Source organism: Leptodactylus fuscus, chromosome 5 (assembly GCF_031893055.1).
Source record: "Leptodactylus fuscus isolate aLepFus1 chromosome 5, aLepFus1.hap2, whole genome shotgun sequence".
In the NCBI taxonomy this organism is placed as follows: Eukaryota; Metazoa; Chordata; class Amphibia; order Anura; family Leptodactylidae; genus Leptodactylus; species Leptodactylus fuscus.
Genome location: NC_134269.1, coordinates 49,527,005 through 49,550,568, shown reverse-complemented (window position 1 = coordinate 49,550,568; position 23,564 = coordinate 49,527,005). Strand labels below are relative to the sequence as shown.

Sequence of the window (23,564 nt, the reverse complement as noted above, 5' to 3'; positions counted from 1 at the left end):
TTTCAAGCGGATACGGCCTCAAAATCCTGACCAAAAAAATCCGTGTGAACTTAGCTTTAGTTTGGTGGTGCAAGGGAGTCCTCTGTCGTCCCTTTGCACTAAACCAGTAACCATACAGTTCCAATAAGCTTACAATGAATAGACCATACACAAAGACCAGACACAAATAGAAAGGAATAAAACAGCCACCCGGAGGAAAGGTTAAAATCTTCATTAATACACTGAAAATATGACAGAACTCATGCTTTTTCTTTAAAATCAAAAATACAAAAATTAAATGTTTTCCTAAAAACTTACTAAAAAAAACTCCTTACTTTAAGGAGTGACTTGAAAATGAATCCATGTGTAAATTTATACAATAAAATGGCATACAGTTAAACAGGTAATATACATAGAAACAAAAAAGGATGAACAGCCTCCTCGGTAGAGCTTTAATTTCCAATACTGTACTCTCTGAACAAGCTTACAAAATACAAACCTCTTTTTTTTTCTTTTTTTTTTTAGAAAAGGAGGAAGAAAAAAAAAAAAAAAGAAAGAAAAAAAGAAAAAAGGAAAAAAGTGCCTTCTCTTCTTTCTTTACACGGCGAACGCACCACTGAAACATAGTGCACCCGCCAGAAACGGCAAGCGACCTTGCACCCACACCTTCTGCACTTCTTCCCTGCAGGACAGAGCACCTCATACAAAAATACCCACCATTCAAATTAGCTGCATCAGTACCAGAGCTGTGGATGGATACGTCTAGGAGGGAGAGGCTGCGTGTATACATGTGTGAACGTAAATATATATATATTTATATGTGTGTCATGGGTGTACGGATCTGCATGTACAGACAGAGAGGAAAGTAGGTGAAAACAGAATCCTGGCCTAGTCACAGGTTATACATCTCCCTCCCCCCTGTACTGTACGCAGGCCCCACACCTTCTGTACAAGCCTCCATAGTCCCACTCTCTACTTTGCCTTTTAAAAGCTTTATGTTTCAAAAAGGTACTAGAATGGATTACAGATAAAATATAAAAGATATATGTATTTCTAAATGGAGCTTACATGGATTGAACCTTAAGAATTTAATTTTTATCTAAAAACAAAAAACTAAATAAAACAAAAAACACATTATGCAAGCAGAGAATAGGAACAGCCAAACATATCATACAAAATAATAAAATAAAATTTGGCTACTAGAACAGATCGAAGCGACTGAAATACAAGGAATGGATAATGAATAATCTACACTAATAAGGATCACTGTGTAGGAGGTTAAATCCGAAAAATTGAGAAAAACCTCTCCGTTCCTGCTGACACGGACAAACTATTCAACAGCGGATAGGATGCAATCTGCAGCTCACAGACAGCGGGGTTTCTCTCGGAGACATAATTCCTGGGAGGAGGCCAAGCTGCCCAGTGATGTGCCACCAAACCAGTCACAACACGTCACGGTGAAACCGTTCCTTTTTTTTCCCCATATATAATTTTTTTTTTCTTTTTTTTTTTTTTCGTTTTCTTTTTTTTTTTTTTTAGACAGCAAAGTAAAGAAATGCCTTCAGCAGTTATGGCAAATGGTTGTGTACATGTATGCTTCAGTCCTGTGGTTGTGCAGCTCTGCTCCCCTGCAGGCATCTCAAAGCTGCCCCCCCTGTTAGGGGATCCTGCAGGTCCTTGATGTCCTTCTAATCTGGCGGCAAACAGTCATGTAAGCGAAATCTGTCTCTGATGTGAGGCCGCACATCCTCATTCTAAGAAGGGGGAAACAAAAAAGCATTAAAAATAGAAAATACTAATTCATTTCCCAGGGCATAACTTTTAGGGAAACACAATATAAACTTCATGCTTTGAACCCTGCCCTTCCTATGCAGGGTTGACATTGTAACGCTGCTCTAGGTACCCTGTATTACATATTTTGGACCTGCCCCCTTATTATGGGTTTTTGGCAGGAGGTCAGAACATTAACTGACTCTCTCTTCCTACAAGGTGTAGATCCCCTTACATATATCTTGAACCTCCCTCCCAGGCACCTCGGTAGCAAGACTTCCAGATTGTTTCTTCACCTCTGCATGGCTACTAAGACTCTTATTGCCAAGCATTGGAGGAGCCCAGCCCCTCTTTCTACTACAGAACTCTCGGCCCACATTAAGGATGTGCGGAGCCTTGAATCCCTGACGGCCAGTCTTAACCATAATGTAGATGCTTTCAGCTCCGTCTGGTTCCCTTGGGACGCCTATTGTGCCATGCGAGGCCTGTGACCTAGTAACCCTCTCCCCAGTCCCCCCCCCCCTCCCCTCCTCTTTGTCTCTGTGTGTTTGTCCCCCTTTGTACTCTTGTTCTTCACTGCACCTTTCTATTGTGATTTATTACATTGTTTTATACTGCGGCACTGGCAATGTGTCTGCCCTCTATTGTTTTTGTATATTTTTCACCAATGTTCTTTTATTTGTCATGTTAAAAATTTTCAATAAAAATTACAGTTAAAAAAAAAGGAAAATACCAATTCATTTTAGTTATTTAATACTAGTAATTTTCTAACATAGGTTTGAACAGCTTAAACATATGGTCACTCATTGCTTATCTGCTTTGGACAATCCCTACTTACTAAAAAGGGTCCATTAAGTGAACTACAAAGAGTCTCAGAAATCAGCTGTACCTTGTGGTAAATATACAGGGTATCATAGGGTATTAATATCTGATTGAGGAGGGGATAACAACCAGCCCCCACACCAATCAACTGTGTTTTCAAGACTGGTGCGAGGCCTGGTACTATACAAAGTACAGAGATGAAAGCAGGGGGGCTCTGTACATGGTATAGCTGCAGTATTACAGCTGCGCTCCCATTCACTTAGAAGGAGCAGAGTATTCATCTAAGGTCGGGTCCCCACGGGCTGGAAACGCCATGGGAAATATCGCAGCGGTTTACAGTAAATGTAAAGTAGATGGGATTCATGCAAATCCCATGCCCACCTTGCGTTTAAAACCGCAATTATATCTATGGAAACACCAGCGGCTTCCCCATAGATATAATTGATACAGAAAGTCCGCGGAGGAAAACTCTGTGAACTTTCTGCTCAAAGCGCTGCAGGAAGAACCAAAATGCGTTCCCGCTGGATGGTTTATACATTGAAAAGAGCAGTGGCTTTTTTTTTTTTTTTTTTAAGCCGTCACCAGAAACGAAATAAGAATCCTTACCAGTTCTACAAGCTTCTCCAGGAAAGGGACAAGCTTCAGCAGCTCCTTGTCATTTTTATCCACAAACCAGCTCTCAATGGGAATCCCGTTGGAAAGCTGTAAGGAGAGCAGAGAGTCTATTCGTAGGGAGCAAATTTACTATAAGCAAAATAACTTTTACCTATCATCACCTCCACTGATTCCAGCACGGCTATTTTTTCTTTAGATCCCAAAAACATACACAGATCTACAACGTGGATACAGTGGTGTACCTTCCGTGAAGCCATACTATGCATCTGCTATACACTTATGCCTTAGGGAGCCTTCACATGGAGTAAACACGCGTGTATTTTTGCAAAATACACGTGTAAAAATAAGACTCCCATTGACTTCAATGATATTTTTTACACGTTTAAAAATACGCCTGTAAAAAGTCATTGAAGTCAATGGGAGTTTTATTTTTACACGTGTATTTTGCAAAAATACACGCGTGTTTACTCCGTGTGAAGGCTCCCTTATATTGTGGAAGGAGGGTGTGGCACTAAAACTTTTGCTTCCTGACAAAATCAAAAGCTATTCCTGCATTCTCCACTGGGGGGAGCTCACTGCATAGAGATTTTAAAGCTCCTAATGATTTCTAAGGAAGTTCATATGCACTGGTATAGACAGGCAAGGCTTAATCATTTACAATGTGAATGGAAACAAGGAATTTGGAGCTCCTTGTGGGGACACCTGAGTGTATTTACTTCCTGGTAAAAAAATAAAACTACATAGAAAAATATGGTGTTTATTTTTTTAATTTATTTTATTTTTGACGATTTACGTGAGCCATTTTTCTCCCACACAAGTTAAACTATGTCACTTTGTCAGAAAATACCAGATTTGAGGGGGGGGGGGGGGGGGGCGCGCAAAGGTCCATTTTATATTTTGCTATGGGCTCTGTGATTTTTGTGCAAGATCAGTAAAAATTAGAAAAGATTAGGAAATGGTCGGTAGAGCTAAAATCATGTCACATTTCATGTACTAGATGAACAAAGCACCCCAAGGGCATAAAACAGAATGAATATTAAAGACACAAGTGATAGTAAACCAGTCATGTCAAGGCTCTCCAACCCCACTCACTGACAAGCATTGTGGAAAATTGCAAAAATTCATAAACTTTCTGTGCAACAATGGCAGGCGCCAAAAATTTATGCTTTGTACACTCATGTGTCCTCAATTTCTAGCCATCAAACAAGCTGGCGTACATGCTTTACATTCTATTTATGGCTATAGATACAAAAGGCATGGCTCAAGATGCAACACAACGCATCAAATAAATCCATACCAAGTGAGCACTCAGGATCCGGAGGAGAGAGGAAGTGCACTGCATTCATCCTGCACAGGGGAAATCTGAATGCTTTGCAACATGTAATATAGACCAGTGCTTTTCTTAGCCACAACATGTACCCCCCAAGGACAGAGCATCGTGCCCCCTGGGGTAAACATACTGCAGCTTCAGAACCACTGATCTAGGTCAACAAACATACAGTGTAAAGTTAGTCTAGACAGTCTAAAGATACATCAGATTTATCATCCAGCATCAGCCTCTGCAGCGCACAGCAAGACTACATGCACAGTAAAGCCTAGTTACTGGCATCCTACACAACACCCAGATGTTAATAGATGCCCATCTACACAAGTACAAAGTCTGATCCTTCTTACAAACATGCTCACACCTCACAGGAACATGATCTTACAGATCTGTGTAGGGTGGCGGTAGAGAGAACTGTGCACTTATAAAACTAGTCTTAAATGTTTCAATATACACATAAAAAAAACAAGAAAAAACATTTTACCTGGTATGCAAAGGCTTGTGGTGAGTTATCAATGATGATTGTTTTAGAAAGATCCCTCCCCAAGATGTTTAGGTCTTTAATGTAATTCCCTTGGACACAAACACAGTGCTCTCGAAACAGTCTGTGTCTGAGAAACAAGAAAATAGAAAGGGGAGAAGCATTAGAGCTGCACAACGGAGGAAGAAAATATTTCTGGAGCTTGGTGGGTCATTGAATAAAGTGAGTGAACCTACCTGACCAGCCGCTTTTTGGGATCCAAAATATTCAATAATTTGTCTGCATAGACTTTCTTTGAGGCCGTGAAAAGGATTATCTGTGATGCACAAGAATAAAACATTTAGGAAAAGGGGGAAACATCTGTTTTATGCAGAGGCCACAACAGCGAGGAAAAAAAAGTTATATCAATCATAAGAGAAGAACTCAAGAGCAAAATCTGCAATAAATCAGTGGCAAAATCTGCATGCAAAACATACACATTTGCTGCGGAATTCATCTTTAATATTGAAAAGGGTGAAATCTGCAAAAGAAATTGGCATGCTGCAGATTAAATAACTGCACCCCATGTTTGGACATATCCTAAATGAACCAGTTGTCACGTATCGTATGTATCCAAAAAAAAAAAAAGGATTGCGATATGTTAAAGTAGGCTTGAGGCAAGGGTGGGTAATTTTCAATAACAGTAAAGCAAAGTGCCCTTTAAGGGACATTCTTGTAAGCCACAGCCAACCGATATACACAGTGTGCCAAAGTAATTATAAATCTGAATGTTCATTAGGTACTTACCTCATAAATCTGAGACATACGTTCTAAGAACTCACGAAAGAAAGGCCTTAACCGCACATAAACCTGCAATTAAATAAAGTTTATTAAAAAGCTAGGTCGAAGAGAAGAATCAAATTTGCAAAAATTAGACCAATTGTTCCTAGAATAAAAGCCATCGGTCAATCCTATTGAGGAAAGGCTACTTAGGGCCCCTACCCTGGATATTCTGCTGTAAACATCCGCAGGAGTCAAAGGCTGAAGATCCCCTGTGCCCAATGAGAGGTTCCGGCACGTGTGCAATGTGCCCAGTAAATAGAGATCAGTACACTCCGCTTCACCGTGCATGACAAGTGACTGGCGATGAACTGACCTCAGCTTCACTGTACACAAGGCACCTGCACTAGGATCCCTCAGCAGACTCATCTCATTGTGCACAGGGAATCTGCTAAGGATGCCTATGACAGGTAAGGGACCCTAAACCCCAGCTGATGATTTCAGTGATCCCAAACAGCCCAACAGATTCCTTTGTAAACATAAAAATGTTGACGATATCATAGAAAATTAATTTCATGTATAGGTTGCCAAACCATTCAAAAACTCATAATCTCCACCATCAAAATTGGCGCAATGTGTACAAACCGCAAGTCTCAAGGTGACGCCCACCTGGTAAATGACATCTTGGAACAGCACTGGAAATGTCAGGGCAGCATCTTCCAGCTCATTGAGGCTGCAGTGTACAAGGGTCTCATCCTGGAAAAACAATAAGAACATTCCACTAAGAATAACAACAAAAACCAGGAATGAATAAAAATACACATGCCAATAAAAAAGCCACAGAGGACCAGTTTCACACAAATAAATTAGACATTTTGCTGTGATGCCCCACATTTTTCTGAAAGTGGCTTTGGCTTAGTGGGGGGATGGTCTGACAGCAAGACACGTTTACTATAAACACACTAAAAACTAAAAAACTTGCAAGTCACACCAAAAACTGGCATAATTTATAGCTTAAAGCTTTGCCAGCTTTTGGCTGGTGTAGATTTGCATTTCTGACACACAGAGGGTACATCAAAGACCGTAAGAAGTGAGTTTTGATAAATCTCCCCCATAGACGCACTCTGAAAGTCCATAGAAGCAACATCTTACCAAGTCCAGGACAAGGGAGAACTCTGGTGTACTCCTGGTCTTTAAGGGGAGAGCTGGCTTCCTGTTGAGTTGCTCTTCAGTCAGGGGTGGTACGTGTTTAATGAAATAGTATCTACAGTAAAGAGAGGAGGCATTAGCGCTCTTACAAATGAGGTAGGACAAACAGACAGCAGAGATGAACGTTAATATGTTGTGACCGAGCTAGTAAAAAAGGAATAGTTATAATATTATATTTATGAATACTGTGTATCTAGATACATAGTGCGCAACATATTTACTTTTATAGGAATCAACCACTGGCTTTTTAATAAACTCGAAGTGTTTTACAGTTTCTGTCTGACCATGGCTGTCAGCCATTTATGGAGTTGGGGGCAGTAACTTGTATACGATCTGTTGAAGAACCAACACTAAATGAGTCCCTTCCCTTGTGCAAATGGGTTACAGGTGGGTTCCAACACAGTTTGGGTAAAACAGCATGGCACTTTTTGATAGAAAGCCAGAAGCTGATCCAGGAGAAGTACAAGTCACTTAAATCTATTTTCCATTCCTTTGAATTCACTTCTGGTTTTGGTAACAAACAATGAAAAACTGATACAAAAACTTCAGATTCTCAAATAAACAAGAAAACACAAAAAAAACAAAAGATGAAAAGGGGGAAAAAAAAAATAAACACTTCTAAAAAGAAAACTGTAACTCACGGGTCAAAGACCTCCCAGTCTTCTTCATATGCCGCTTCAGCATGTGCAGAGGAGTAACCGCTGTCGGGGGACACTGGGGCTAGGAGAGAAGGTAAAAAACCCAAAAACAAACACATCAAGATATGCGAGTTGTATAAACACACAATAGGTAGAACTTGGAATAAGTGGTAGTTATGTAAACGGAGGATGGAGAAGTGAATTGAAACCTAGAGCAACTAATAAGAATGTAGGCCTTACTTTCTCTTACAGGTTGTAGTTTGATTAAACAGTATTTTTCTACTGCAATAAGATAAGGCAACTAACCTGTTAATGCTGGGATGTCCCGCTCCGGGGCCTCCTCACCAGCCTCTAGCCAGCTATTGGCTGCTGTACGGACAGGTGTCACCTGACTGGGGTAGGACGTCCCATTAGTGGATGTGGTGGTGCTGGTGCTGATTTCATCCACCTGCTCCATTTCCAATTGTTTCACTATCTCCTCCGCCTCCACCGCTTGCCCGGGAGAGTCTGATCCAGACGTGCCTGCAATACAGATAATGAAGGTCAAAAATAATGAACTATATAAAAAGGTAATGCTAATACGATGGTCAATAGACAACTGATTTTACATGAAACGCTTACCATTTTTGTTTGCTGGTGAGAAAAAGTTGAAGACGGGAGAAAAAATGGTCCCCAGCAGTGTGGTCCTGGGTGGGCTGGTTGCAACAGATGCATCATCCAGCTTTCCATTTTGTTTCAGATGTTGAGGGGTCACCTCATAACTTGCAGCTTCTGCAATAAGATACAGGAAAGAAGGGTTACTGTAAAAACAAAGAAACGGACCATAAAATCTAAGAAATGCAATCGATGAGCAGGACGGCACACACAAGTCATATCTGACCCCTTGAAACTGGGCTACTGGTGTTAGGGTCCACTCCAATGAACCTGCAGCCACATGTGGATGAAACCCTACTCATACATGAGAGACAATGCTAGCGCTCTTATACAGGAGTCAACAGATATTGGCTTATATTCTCACAGTGAATTAGTCTATGACGGGGCATGGGGAGGTGGGTTTAATTCGACTGACTATGAATAAAATTTTGCACTGGATGAAGGTTTCCGACCAGTAACTTATTCTTTCCCCCATCTAGATCAGTCAGCAGGTACTTATCAATTACTAAAGGAAGCTGTAAGAACTGACCACACACATTGAAGGGAATGTATCGACAATTATATATTAGAACAAGAAATCTAATCTGCATTTGTATTTTTTTTAATTCTATTTCCTGTACATAACTAACATCTTGCCTGAACTTCTCCTCTGCTTTGGTACCAGCATTTAGTAATTTGCTTTACAGCACTCATGGCCATAGGCAGACTGGAGGCAACTCAACCTTTTTTTTGGTGATACATTCCCCCTTAAGGTTGATGGTGGGATCGCTTGTACGAACGATCTCATCATTGACTGGATGGCTGCAAAATGGCTGTCTGAAGTCTTATGTGTATGGCTGGCCTATTAACTCCACAAACATCTCACAAGGGGAGCCCAGAATGCTGCTCACGGCGAGATAATTTCTGATAAGCCAAGACCTAAAAGAAAACCACAAATACAACACAACACAATTGGTCAGTGAGAGCCAGGGTTGTAGTCGGCAAGACAAACCACCGACTCTGGCTCTTCTATTTCTCCACAGCCTAAGGGCGGGTTCACACCTGCGCCCCGTCTCTGCTTTCAGTTTTCCATCTTCTTCCCGAGAAACTGGACAGGAGACGGAATGGGTTTGCAAAGTGGCCGCCTGTGAGCATCTTCTGCCTTTCCAAGGCGAAAAAGTTTTTTTTTTTTTTTAACCGGACACAAAGTTGGACATGCAGGACTTTGTGCCCAGTTATTAAAAAAAACAACAAAAAAAAAAACTGTTTCGCCGTGAAGACCAGAAGACACTCACAGGCAGACACTGACTGCTGGGGTTCCGTCTCCTGTTGGAGGAAGACGTAAACCCACAAAGCGGAGACCGGGGCGCGGATGTGAACCCGCCCTATCTCCAGCTCCAACAGCCATGGACAGTAGAAGCAGTAAAAATAGTCAATGTTTTCAAGTCAGAATCAGGAAATTTTTACAGACTCCACCCAAAATTAGCCATAACATGGGCGCATTACCTTCAAGGTCTATCTACATAAATGATATTATGACAGGCCATTATAACGGACTGCAAAACTATGGGTCATGCTCAATTGTTGTCCATTTTTACAGATCTCTCCATACACTGGGTGCAAAACGGTGAAAAATAGACATTTTATACCATGGTTGTGCGATTGTAGGCCAACTCTATAGCTCTGGTGGGAGCGATCACTATAATTATAGGCAACTGAGTATGCTACAGATTTCCTATATATAAATCTACGTATGTTAAAAAAAAAATTGGCCAAGTACACAATGGCTCAGATTGGCCACGTATGAAGCTGGATGATAAATCTGCTGTATCTTTAGACCGTTTATACTAAGGTTATACCACCTTTTAGTTGACTTAATTTGAGCCATAATTTCAAGACACAGTTTTGGCGCATTATTGGGACGTCTCGGTGCATTTAAACCACACCCACGTGTCTAGCAAGTTGTAAAAAGTTTAGGTCAAACTATATGCACCAAATTTACACCAAAGTCAATTCGCAACCTCAACAGTAACACTGAGCCAATATTTCCTAACCAATAGGAACCAAGAAAATGAGTGCAATAACCTAGTATATGTGCTTGTCAAGGATTGCACAGTGCGCCTTGCCTTTACCTCCATTAACTTGACTTTTCCGCCGGACACGTGCAATGGGCTTGCTTGGTTTGTCACCAGTACGTGGAGTTGAGGTGATGAGGTTGTTATCGAGGTCACGCTCCACCCTACTCCGCTTTGCGGGGTTCTCTCGATCCTCCTAGTGATATAGAAAAGATGTCATGTAAGATCTTGTTACTGTATCAAACTAAAGACCAATGACAAAAACTGCACACAAAACCTCAGCAGTGAGTTTCATGCATACTCAGCTCACATTTACCTTTGTTGTGCTGCCTTTGATGAAATTTTTTATGGTGGACAGCAGACCAGTGTCTGGTTTGGACAACTTTTCTGCAAGAGGAGAGCTCTCCTCCTCCTCCTCTTCTTCTGAGTGCTTCCTCTTAGTACGTGCAGTGCGTCCGGCAGGCCCGTGACTGCTGCGCGGAGACCCCTTCCGCGTCCTTAGCCTCATCTTTATGAGCGCCACATAAAAGCTGCAAATGAAAATACTAGTTTAAAAGGGTAAATAAGACACATGTATACTTATATATAATCTTACAAAATAAGAAAGTCATCACGCTTCTAAAAAGAAGATACACTTCACACCAGGGTGTCACCCACAGAAATCCATAGACCATAGCCAAAGTGGTTTTGTAAACTTAAAGAGGACCTGTCGCGTCCTCTGACACTACTGGTTTTATATATCGATGGAAAGCTGACTGAATTCAGGGCATTGTCAGCTTTGACAGTATGCCCCCAGGGAGACCGATATCCCTTCACTGTCAGAAGGGCGGGCCTTAATACTCAGCGTCATCACTGGGTACTAAGGACCCCCCCCCACACTGACAGTACAATGCTATGGAAAATGCTATGGCTCTAGGCAGTAAGGCCCGCCCTTCTGACAGCAGAGAGATGTCGGTGGTGCACTTAAAGTGATTCTCCGAGGACTGGCAACAAAAAACAAAAAAACAAAAACAGTTCCCAACTCGTGCTTCAAATTTAAATGATTAAAGGGGTTGTTCAGACCAAGCAAATAAAGGTTATTGTTAGTAATTTTCTAATATAATTTCTGTATCAATTCCTAATGGTTTTCTAGATCTCTGCTTGTTGTCACCCCATGGCCATGAGATGGTCAGACAGCTCATTACAAAATATTGCACCGATTACTGAGCTGTGCCGTCACATGACCATGGGCCGCCCGTCACATGACCATGGGCCGCCCGTCACATGACCATGGGCCGCCCGTCACATGACCATGGGCCGCCCGTCACATGACCATGGGCCGCCCGTCACATGACCATGGGCCGCCCGTCACATGACCATGGGCCGCCCGTCACATGACCATGGGCCGCCCGTCACATGACCATGGGCCGCCCGTCACATGACCATGGGCCGCCCGTCACATGACCATGGGCCGCCCGTCACATGACCATGGGCCGCCCTGAGCCCCTGAGTAGAGTAGAATGGTTGAGACACTGGAGTGTAGGGAAATGGTGTGAAGGTTGGTGCACTGAATCATTTCTATGGCTCCTTTACTCTTGGGATATGTGAAGGCCCCAGAGGTAATGGAAAATAAAGTAATAGGCTATTACAGAAATGCCATCACTATATTAGATGGGAAAACTACTTTAAAGGAGGGCATTAGGTAAAATATTGAAGATCAACAAGTATCCCTTCAGCAAGATATTCACTGTCATGGAGATTGAGCCCATTAAAAAAAAAAAAAAAAAAAAAAAAAATAATATAACAAAAGAAACTGAATCTAGACAAAAATATTACACATAAAAGCACTGGCCATATAACCATTGTTACATATGGAGAAGGATGGCTTCAGCTGTCAAGTAACATACATGTAATTCTCAAATTACACCATATTTGTGCAACTTTATTTTTTTTTACATGCTTTCAATCTCGAGAACAAAGCCTCCTGCTACAAATGTCTGAATGGAGAGACAATTGCGCAGGCCGCCATAGCACAGCGCCGTACTCCAGGTGTCTTCAACAGTCTCATAGAAGTGAATGGAGCGTTTACATACTAGTTGCTCCATTCAGACAGGGGTACAAGGGAACTATTCTCTCGGGGTGGACAAGGGATGAGCTGTATTTATGAGCAAACCCCTTTAAGGTCTTAAATGACAACATTTTACACGGCATGTAGGAAACAGAGAATTGTTAGGACAATTCTAAGGGGTTTGTTCATACTAGTGTTGGTGTCCGCTCCTAATGGACACTAACAGAACCGTTAAAAATCCCACTGACTCCAATGCAATTTGATCTGCTGTCTGTTAGTGTCAGTTTTCACCCAAACCGTCACAGGTCCGTTATTTTAGTGCAGAGAATAACACAGGGTGCAGGACTTTTGGCCCTGTTCAAAATAACAGACTTCGACAGATGTGAAGTGGCCATTTTTAAAAAAAAACAAAAACAAAAAAACATCAGATGGTCATCACTTATACCGTCTGTTAGTTCTGTTTTGTTTCTGTGCATGCTCAAACCCCCCCCCCTCCCAAAAACTGACGGTACACAAACAGACATTAATAGAAACCAACTGATGTTAATGTGTCCGATAAAAAAAAACTGGGACACATTTCCATCAGTTACGCTAGGTGCACAATAGCGTTGGTCTCTCCGTCAAAAGTGGTTACCGTGGAACCCATTCATTATAATGTGGTCCGCCAGGTTTTCACCAATTTTATATGGAAACCATTGGAGAGCAGTCCCCCGTGCAATACTTCTCTCTCTGCCAATTTTAGGCAGAAGCTCAAATACAGATGTGAACCTAGCCTTAGTGTCAGTTATGATAGGTGTGCATTTATTTATTTATTTTAAACGGACCCTATAAGGGCGCATTCACATGGAGTAATGCGGCACTGATTCTGGTACGATATCTCGCGGCAGAATCAGCACTGATAAAAAATAAATAAAAAATCCTCCCACTGACTTCAATGTGTTTCGCGTGGAAAACGAAACCCATTGAAGTCAATGGGAGTCTTTTTATCAGCACTGATTCTGCCGCAAGTTATCGTGCCAGAATCAGCGTCGCGTTACTCCATGTGAATGCCCACCTAAGATATGGACATCCAACAGTAGTATGAACGCTCCCTTAGGGTATGCATAGAACTGAGGTATTTCGCAAGAGCTCCACCTTTCTGCACTTACATAGAGTTTTCTCAAATCCCATCACCTTGACATACATCTACATGACATATGGGAATTTCCTCCAGCTTAAAAGGTACATGTGGTTCTGGCAGACCTGACAGCTCTCCTAACATTGGGTAGACGGAACGTATTTTTCTACGTAATAATGTAGATCATCTTCTCTTCCAATGATGCATTGCAAAATTACTCTGTTTCTCCTCCTGGAAAAGTATGAATACACTGACGCTTAGGGGTATCTATCTATCCCTTCATCAGTAGGGACGTACACTTAGAGGGTAAAAACTGCCACTCCTGCCCCCAAGGGGTGTGAATAAAATAGCCATTTAAGAGAGCTGGTGAACTTACAAGCAGTTGTTTCACATCTCGCCAGGAATTTGCCAAGATTGGAATAACTCTTCAAGTACTGACCCCCTAGGACGAGACTTACAGTAACACAAACCTAGTCCCCATAACTCCAATAGAGTTGAATGACAGCTAAAGAAACAACATTGCTTAATGTGCAACATCGTTTCCGCAGCACCCATTCACCTCTATGGGAGTTATGGGAACACCAGAGTATGTAGCATAGCACTTATGAACAATGGCTCCCATCACGGCAGCAATGGTGGACAAGAGAACAATCCTTTTAATGGACAAACGTCTTCTTTCGTAGTCCCTTTTATCACAATTTAACCTATGACACAACACACAAATAGAACGCAAACACGACAGCACTGAATGTGAACAAGGGCCTAAGGCTGTATCTTACTGATTTAGCTGACATTTAAAGGGGTGGTTATGTAATTTACACACAGGTATGAAAAGGGACACATAACTTTCTGGCGTCTCACTTCATAGACGTCTCCTGTTGCTTCACACAGCTGGACAAGATGATGACGTAGATGGTTATCAGTCAGAACATGGATGCGGCCATTTTGTCAGCCACAAGTGACATCCTAGATGGCTGCTGACAGGTCACCTGAACTGGTTGGCATGCACTGCCTGCTGCAGGAGCTGAGCCAGCAACCAATGACTTCAGGAGTCAGTGTATATACAATGGTTCCTACTGATCACAGCCCCATGGGTACCAGCAGGTTTTATTTTTGTGTATGTGAGTCACACATGAAGGAGTTTTCTATATACTGTTTGGTGGTCAAAAGAGGAGTGTTCGCTTTAAATAGGATCTGCGACCTCTCCTGACACTTCTATTTTAGGAAATACTTGCATTCCCTACAATATAACAATTATGGAATACACTGGTATGCTGTCACTCTGTTATACCTCCTGGAAATTTATGGACAGACAATTGGGTGTTACTGTATGGTGGGTATCAATGACAAAGAAAACAATGCTAACACCCAGCTGTCAGTGGTCATGTATCCCTCTGTCTCCCCATTGAAATGCACTGGAGTTCCAGAGAGGTTGCAGTTGTACTGTGACTAACCCTAACCTTATGATCCAGACCCCTGCTGTTTTGGTGGGGAATGTACAAGTATGGTAAAATGTGCCAAAATTATTGGAGAGGTTTTTTTCCCACTCCTAAAACTTAGCTGTTCTCTTGTGTATTATGGCTGGGGATCCAACCCCTGGGACTCCTAACAATAATGAGTGCCCTGTGTGACTGGGGCAGTGGACGTGCGGGCATGGCAGTGTTGCAGATTACCATCACAGACGTTCTATAGAAGTGAGGGGAGAGGTGGCCACACTTGGGAACGTGTATCCTCATGATGACGGGGGTCCAAGTAGTCCGACCCAAAAGATCAAACACTTATCCCCTACCTTAGTTAGTGGTGCAAATCCTTGGTCTTAAAAAATATTTGGCACGACTGTGTGCCACAAATGAAAGATTCTGCGCTATTCACACCAGTTTCTAGAGTAAATTATGGTATTTTTTTTGGTGTGTAGCAGACCATACCTGGCCCTGCTGAGCCCCAACTATGTTAGTGCAAAGTTCTGAGAATACTGTGCTCTCATCTTCTAATAGCCATAACATCTAAGGGGTTAAACAGCCCATCGCAGTTATAAGAGGTGATGGCTGTATAATACAGATAGCATCTATAAGTGAGGATGTCCTTTATCAATATCGGAGCAGTGCAGATCAGACAACCCCACAGATCAGCTGCTCAATGTCACATGCATACAAGTGAATGGGTGAGAGCGGCAATAGGCACAGCCCCTATGCAACATAAGCAGCTGTAGTGAAGAAACTTTTAAGCCTCGGGCAGAGCAGACTGCGCATGCCCACGGCCACAAGAAAAATGGCCGTTTACACAGCAAGTATGCAGCCACTTTCTTGTGGCCTCTGGGCATGCGCAGTCGGCTCTGCCGGAGGCCTACAAGTGTCACCGCCTGCGCCGGAAGAGACCGTTTCTGAAGAAGATGGAGGCGGCGCTGGAGAGGTCTCTGGCAGCATTGGGGACGCCTCCAGTGTACGAGAGAACTCATTTGCATACCGGTGAAAACTGGGATTTCTACGGAACGGCGGCGCAGAGAAGACATCTAAAGGTAGGAGAAGAATAGCGTCTCTTAAGGCTATTCCTACGTGTTAGGGACAAAAAATTTGTCCTGAATGATAGGATCCCTTTAATGAAAAATTTCCTAGTATTTTGTCTTTCCAGCTCTTGCACAAATCTATGCATCTCCATGGTAACAGACAACAAACTAATCCTGTGTAGTCTAACCTTGTAGTCCCACAATCTCATGTCTGCACAACCTTTTCCTAACCCACCAAACGTACATGACCCTCAACCTGGGTCTGTTTATTGCCTTTTAATACGGACACATGTTACTACAGGGCTTATGCAAGCGAAGTTTATTTTATTAACACTTACTGCAACATTGCTCCCTTTCAGATGCAGTGGATCAATCCAAATCTGCTGCAAACATTGTCATTTCTTCATAGCTTGTTACACTTACAGCAGATTCACATCACATTTTTGAGCTGCTGATGTTCCCATAGGGCTCAAGAACTTTGCAGCAAAAGTCCCAGGTGCTTTACTGCTAATCGCTATGGTTCTATGGGGTGCGACAAGGACTGAAGCACAACCGCCATGTATAACTAGACCCTTTTACAGCAGCAAGTATTCATGGGTAATTACCATGTCGCCAAATCGCTGCCGAAATGGAAATAAAATGACTCCCAAGTTCCAAACCCTAGTATAACTGGAACTACGGAAACAGTGTAGGTCAGCTGTGCTCTGCCATTTCCATAGCTCCCATTCACCTCTATGTGAGTTATGGGAACAGCGTAAACCAGCACTCACAGATTGTAAGCTCTTGCGAGCAGGGCCCTCACTCTTACTGTTTGATATATTATTTTCTTTGTCACACTGCAATGTCTCATATTGTCCATTCATGTGTCCTCTGATTTGTAAAGTGCTGCGGAATATGTTGGCGCTCTATAAATAAAGTTATTATTCTTATGGATGGTGAACACTTACTCCCATCTCAGCAGAAATTTGGCAAGATGGGAATAACCCATTAAGCCGAGAATCAGCAGTAACACATCAGTCTCATCTCCATCTGCACTATAAGACTGAGGCCCCACATTGCGGAAACGCAGCTTTTTTTGTTGTTGCAGATTTTGTTGCAGTTTTTTGAGCCATAGCCAAGAATGGCTACAAATGGAATTGTAAATATATAGGAAGTATTTATACTTCTAACTTCTGCTCAATCTAGTCCTGGTCTTGGCTCAAAAAACCGCAACAAAATCTGCAACAAAAAAAGCTGCGTTTCCACAATGTAGGGCCTCATTATCACGCTGGTTTCATACTACTGAGTCGGGGACACGTGACTAAATCCCTATGTATGTGCCAGATTTAGCAGGTTATACACTATGTTGGGGGATGGACACCCCACAGTATAATTATCTATGACGCTAGGAGTCCCTGCAAAATACTGTCCTGTAGACTTGGGGGTGGATTCTGCCCCAGATTCCACCTCACACTGTTATCAATGGGCAGCAGAGATTGCAGCAGAGCGCTGAAAAGTAAGCGCCCTGCTCGATCTTGCCGCGAAGTCCACAGCTGGAGATTTCCTGTAGGCATAACAGCGGAGGAAAGCCGCAACGGAACGACAATGGCCTGCATTGGTAACCCAGAAAATGATGCAGGATTCCTCAGCAAAAATTCGACGTTCCATTTATTTCAATGGGAGTCTATTAGCTGAGAAAAAAAAAAAAAAAAAAAATTATATATATATATATATATATATATATATATATATATATATATATTGGCTACAAAATAAATAAATGAAAAAAATATCTGTTCTGTTTTTCAGGTGAACCCACCCAAGACTCTGGCAGAGTCCACTACAAAATCCTCCATGTGAACTCGTCCTTATTGATGCAGCCTCAATTGTACCTTAAAGGGATTTCCAAAACTGGATAGTTCATCACGATCACATCAGTGGGGGTCCAACACCTAACACCCCTTCGATCAGCAGTTTGGAGCACAACGCACAGCGTCAGAAATCGACAGCTCAGTACACTGTGTAGTGGCTGAGCCGTGTAACCGCAGCTCAGCCCCAATTCAAGCTTTTGTGCCTGCTGCACTATGGCGCCGTATTATTACAGCACGGAGTGTTAGCGGGGAACTCAGCACACTATAATAGTATGGCACAGAGCCAGAAGGGTTTGGGTAACATATAATCTGTTATTACAAGGAACAGAATGTCAGAGGTGAAAGGATCTATACAACTAAATGTATTTATCTTGCCACATGTAGATGGAGGTGCAAACACAGCAAGAACCCATGTATTGATCGACACTACCATGGAACTACTCAAAGAATAGAGCAGAATATTACTGGAATTGCCTCTTATATAAACAGCAAGGAGAAAGTAGCTGTACCTACTAAGTGGCAGCCTGTATTCTGCAATGGCAGACCTATCCTCAACAAACAATAAAATAGGACTACTCTCACAAACATGGAAATAAATTGGTGTAATTAAATTTGCACTGAAGACCATACAGAATCTGAAATTATATATATATATATATATATATATATATATACACATACACACACTATATATATATATGTATGTCAACGACTAAAACTCTGCTACATCAATCAACAAGTTATAGATTTTATTTTTTTTGTAGAGCTCACAATGTACATTTTTCCCTATCAGTATGTCCTTTTGGAATATGGGATGGAAATCCATGCAAACACGGCGAGAACATACAAACTCCTTGCAGATGGTTTTATGCCCTTGACGGGATTTGAACACCAGGAGTCCAGCGCTGCAAGGCTGCAGTGCTACCCACTGAGCCACCGTGTGGCCCGACATGTAATGGATTTAAGATCTGCTCCACAGGTCAATTTCTCTGCTGCGGATTCTACCCATCTCGCCCACTTTGCCAACACTGCGGATTTTTTTTTTTTTTTACCTGCCCAGCATAACCCTGGTATTGCTATCTCCAGAACAAGGAATCTAATATTTCCCATATAAAAAAAAAGTCTAAGAATAATTCCCATGTACTTGACAGGCACAGGCTGACCATGTCATGTACTTACTAAACAGAGGGCACCTCCATGTAAACAAGGTCAATGCATTCCTACGGATGGGACAATGACATATCAGGCCATACCCAAGGGCCTCACTAAGGGTGTGTTCACATCTGCATCATTTAATCCTACAATGGACCAGAAGAACAGATTAAACAATAAAACAGATCTGTCAAATAATGAAAAACCAGAGGGGTCCCAATGACTAGAATGTGGTCTGTTGGGCTTACGGGCAACACAGATGTGAATGTAGCCGCTTAGGGATTATTATTTTTATTCCCAGGAGTAACATAAATATTATTGGATGTAGTGCTGTAAACAATGGATATCTATCTCCTATCTATCTATCTATTTATCACATATCTATCATCTATCTATCTATCTATCTATCTCCTATCTATCTATCTATCTATCTATCTATCTATCTATCTCGATACACACACACCTGCTGTGCTGCTACACTTGCCCATGTGTATGTACAGTCACATGGTAGAAATCAGGACAGCCAGCGCACCAGGGTATAAACACAGCCTGTACACTATATACACATATGCGCATAACATACAGGTAGCTGAAGACTTTGTATTCACTATGTACAAGTGCCTGGATACTGTACATAACACATAGCAGTACATGTATACACACAGTGATAAGACAGGTACCTGCACACATACAGATACCCAACACAAGTATCTACACACACAACTGCACGCTCATATACATCTCACATACACATTATATATACGCACATCTACAGTGCACAGGTACCCGCACACACACATATATATATACACTGAGCACAAGTAACTGCACAACACATACAGGTACCTGCATGCACACACATACATTACACAGCAAACATACAGCAGGACACAATACATGTTTGTGCTCACATATACACACACATATATAAATACATACATATAGCCATTCCATGTTACAGTAGACCTATACACATACATACATGCCATCTAGCAGTACACCTACATACATAAGTACACAGGCATGCCATCTAGCATTACACACACACACACATGCCATTTAGCAGTACACATATATACACACAGACATGTCATCTAGCAGTACACACACACACACACACATGTATACACACACAGACATGCCATCTAGCAGTACACACTATATATATATATATATATATATATATACACACACACACACAGACATTCTATCTAGCAGTACACACACACACATACACACACACACACAGGACATGCCATCTAGCAGTAGACATATATACTTACATATATACACACAGACATGCCATCTAGAAGTACACACACACACAGACATGCCATCTAGCAGTATACATATATATATATACACACACACACACAGACACGCCATCTAGCAGTACACATGTATACATATACACACACACGCCATCTAGCAGTACACATATACATGCCATCTAGCAGTACACCTATATACACACATACATGCCATCTAGCAGTACACATATATACACACATACATGCCATCTAACAGTACACATATATACATAGCCATGCCATCTAGCAGTACACCTATATACACAGACATGCCATCTAGCAGTACACATATATACATATACACACATACATGCCATCTAGAAGTACACCTATATACACATGCATGCCATCTAGCAGTACACCTATATACATACATGCCATCTAGAAGTACACCTATATACACAGACATGCCATCTAGCAGTACACATATATACACAGACATGCCATCTAGTAGTATACATATATATACACACAGACATGCCATCTAGCAGTACACCTATATACATACATATACATGCCATCCAGCAGTACACATATATACACAGACATGCCATCTAGCAGTACACATATATACAGACATGCCATCTAGCAGTACACATATATACAGACATGCCATCTAGCAGTACACATACATATATACACAGAAATGCCATCTAGCAGTACACCTATATACACAGAGCGCTGTGGCCGCACATGCCCGTCACCTGGCCCGCACACACCTCGGTGGTCCCCGCCTCCCCCGCACACTACACGGCCGCACAGGAGGAGGGAGGATTCGTGTGTGTACACACACCGACCGTTCCCGGGCCTCTCTCCCCCGAAGGCCTCTCCCCATCCACAGCCTATATTAATCTCTACCTGGAGTGTCCCGGTGGGCTCCGGGTAAGAAGCGGTGAAATCACAGGGTGTTACTGAATTATTCTTCGCCTCCCCGGGCCGAGTGTCCTCCGTATCTCCGAACCGCGGCAGCTAAATCCCGGGCGCCATTTCCCGCCGACCGAGGGAACGCAGGACCCGGATACAGCGCAGTGCGCATGCGCGGCCAGACTGTGCGTAGGGAGGGGGGAGGGAATGTGGAGAGTACAAGGAGGGAGGGAGCTGTGTACAGTCTGTGGGAAGGAATGGATGGAGCGCCACAATGCCCTGCTGCTCACAAGTGTTACCGAGCACCTGTGGGGAACCATGTCAGGGCTACCAGAGAAGCCCAAGGGGCGAGTGCTCTGAGCAAGGGCGAGTACAACCCCACAGGCATAACAGTGTAGGATAAGGTTCACATAAAAACATACTATATTCCAGTATGAAAAACATGTACACTGCCCCCTAGTAAAGAAAAGGTATAAACTATCACAATACACAGTGTTACAAATATATACCATGTACCTAAAGTGTATGATGTAGCCTAATATGTTCATGGACCCAAAATATGCCAACCAATGCCAGCAATGTGCCCTCCCTGAGAAAGAGGGGTACCAGTATTCCCAGTATGAAGAGAGTGGTGATCACATATGTACATTGCCAGTCTATGATGCTGGACTTTACTATGTCCACCCATTGGCACACTGGGGACACATACCGCTTAGGGAGTGTTCACACTTGCCAGACCAGAGTTTTTTTTGTTTTTTTTTTTCCATTGCTGAGCCCACTACATGAGGCCTTCATGATCAATCCTAAGGCTGGGGTATCAATACTAGACTGGTGGGTTCAGATACTTGGGACCCAACTGAAGGGAAGGCCACGTGATGACCTGCCAGGACGTCAGTAGCCTGTGAAGTGGTCCTCACCCCAGTCCTGCTGTTGTTTGAGCTGCTCATCTGTAGGAGGTCCCAGGTATTGGATCCCACACCGATTAGATACCTCAATACTGAACTTCCAGAAAAACTCCCTTTATATTAGTTTCTATTAAATTCCAGTGTTTCGTATTGTTGGACAACCCCCTTAAGGTTAATAGATAATCTAAAGTAGAAACAAGATGTCATCCAAGGCTCTAGAAAATGTAGTAAAGATGGAAAGACTGTAACCAGGGATTCCTGCACGTGTGGCACTACAACAACCAGCAACTACATAAGATGAAGGTCCTGCCTCTGGGAGCAGCTCCCTCCCCTAAAATGAGTGCTATGTTGTTTCTATAATCCCTACCATGGGTGTTTACAGTAACAACATAGCACAGAGAGCTCAGCTCTTACCATGATCCAGCATGGATGTCGCTGAACCTGGGTGTAGAATCTAAGTCTAGAGCTTAGCCTGAAATGCAGAAATAGACCCAGCATGGATCAGATAGTTATGGCAATAAAAAGTAACAGACTGTAACTAAAGCCAAAAGAAACAATAGTTACAATAAAGTTATGTAAAGAAAGATTTCTTGTAGTGCACCTTGATACATTGTAGAGAAGAAAATAATAAATAAATAAATAGCAAAAGAGAACTTTGTAACCTTTTCTCCTAAGGGAAATAGTTAAAGGGATTTTCTAACCCCTTATACATGTCTTCTATTAATGGCCTGGCACAGACCCTGCACAGATGTGTGCTGGTGATGAAAACTACAGATAATAGGGAGTGAAAGAAGCTCTGCTCCAATTCAAGTAATAGGAGCGCAGCTACACCCCTCCACTGTACAGTACAGTGGTTGGTTTTAGGGAATAGGAACACAGTTGCTTCTGCTCACTGTCCACCACTGTAACTTTTGGCACCCTGATGCTGTCAAAAGTAGCTGATCTGTGCAGGGTCCCGATGTCGAACCTCCACAGATCAGATACTGAGTACCTCCTGTGGATAGGTGATCATTATGAAACATGCGTTTCTTTAGGTTGGGGCCCCACGTGACGTAAAAAAAAACACTGCATTTTTCTAGCGAATCCCATCCATACATTGCAAAAAAATATATGCAGAAGAAGGGCCACAACAAAGCCCCCACCCCACAATTCACACTGAACGGCTCCACACTGGAGAAAAACAACAGCTACACCTACCTGGGGCTGGAGCTCAGCCAATCAGGAAGCTTCAAAGCAGCAATAGAAACCCTGAAAGCAAAAGCCTGCAGAACCTTCTACGCCATCAGAAGACAACTGTACCACCTCAAACCACCGGTGAGGGTCTGGCTGAAGATATTTGACACAGTCATCGCTCCGATCCTTCTCTATGGCAGCGAGGTTTGGGGCCCAGCCACCTACCCAGACCAGTCAAAGTGGGATTCCAGCCCAACAGAGAACTTCCATCTAGAATTCTGCAAGTACCTCCTCCATGTCCACCGCAGCACCTCCAACTTCGGATGCCGGGCAGAGCT

The 23,564-nt window shown here is 42.6% G+C and overlaps 1 protein-coding gene across 1 annotated transcript; it reads right to left on the bottom strand.

The window, feature by feature from the left end:
- Nucleotides 1-221: 221 nt before the first annotated feature.
- Nucleotides 222-21,280, bottom strand: CTDSPL2 (CTD small phosphatase like 2). Its single transcript, XM_075273082.1, has 13 exons — nucleotides 21,143-21,280; nucleotides 10,622-10,835; nucleotides 10,363-10,501; nucleotides 8,219-8,368; nucleotides 7,904-8,119; nucleotides 7,601-7,679; nucleotides 6,903-7,014; nucleotides 6,420-6,506; nucleotides 5,778-5,840; nucleotides 5,228-5,307; nucleotides 4,995-5,121; nucleotides 3,178-3,273; nucleotides 222-1,733 (listed from the first exon to the last, which is right to left on the bottom strand). Exons 2-13 carry the CDS (start codon nucleotides 10,811-10,813, stop codon nucleotides 1,668-1,670), a joined length of 1,407 nt encoding a protein of 468 aa, XP_075129183.1. The 5' UTR covers nucleotides 10,814-10,835; nucleotides 21,143-21,280; the 3' UTR covers nucleotides 222-1,667.
- Between the last annotated feature and the right edge of the window lie 2,284 nt (nucleotides 21,281-23,564).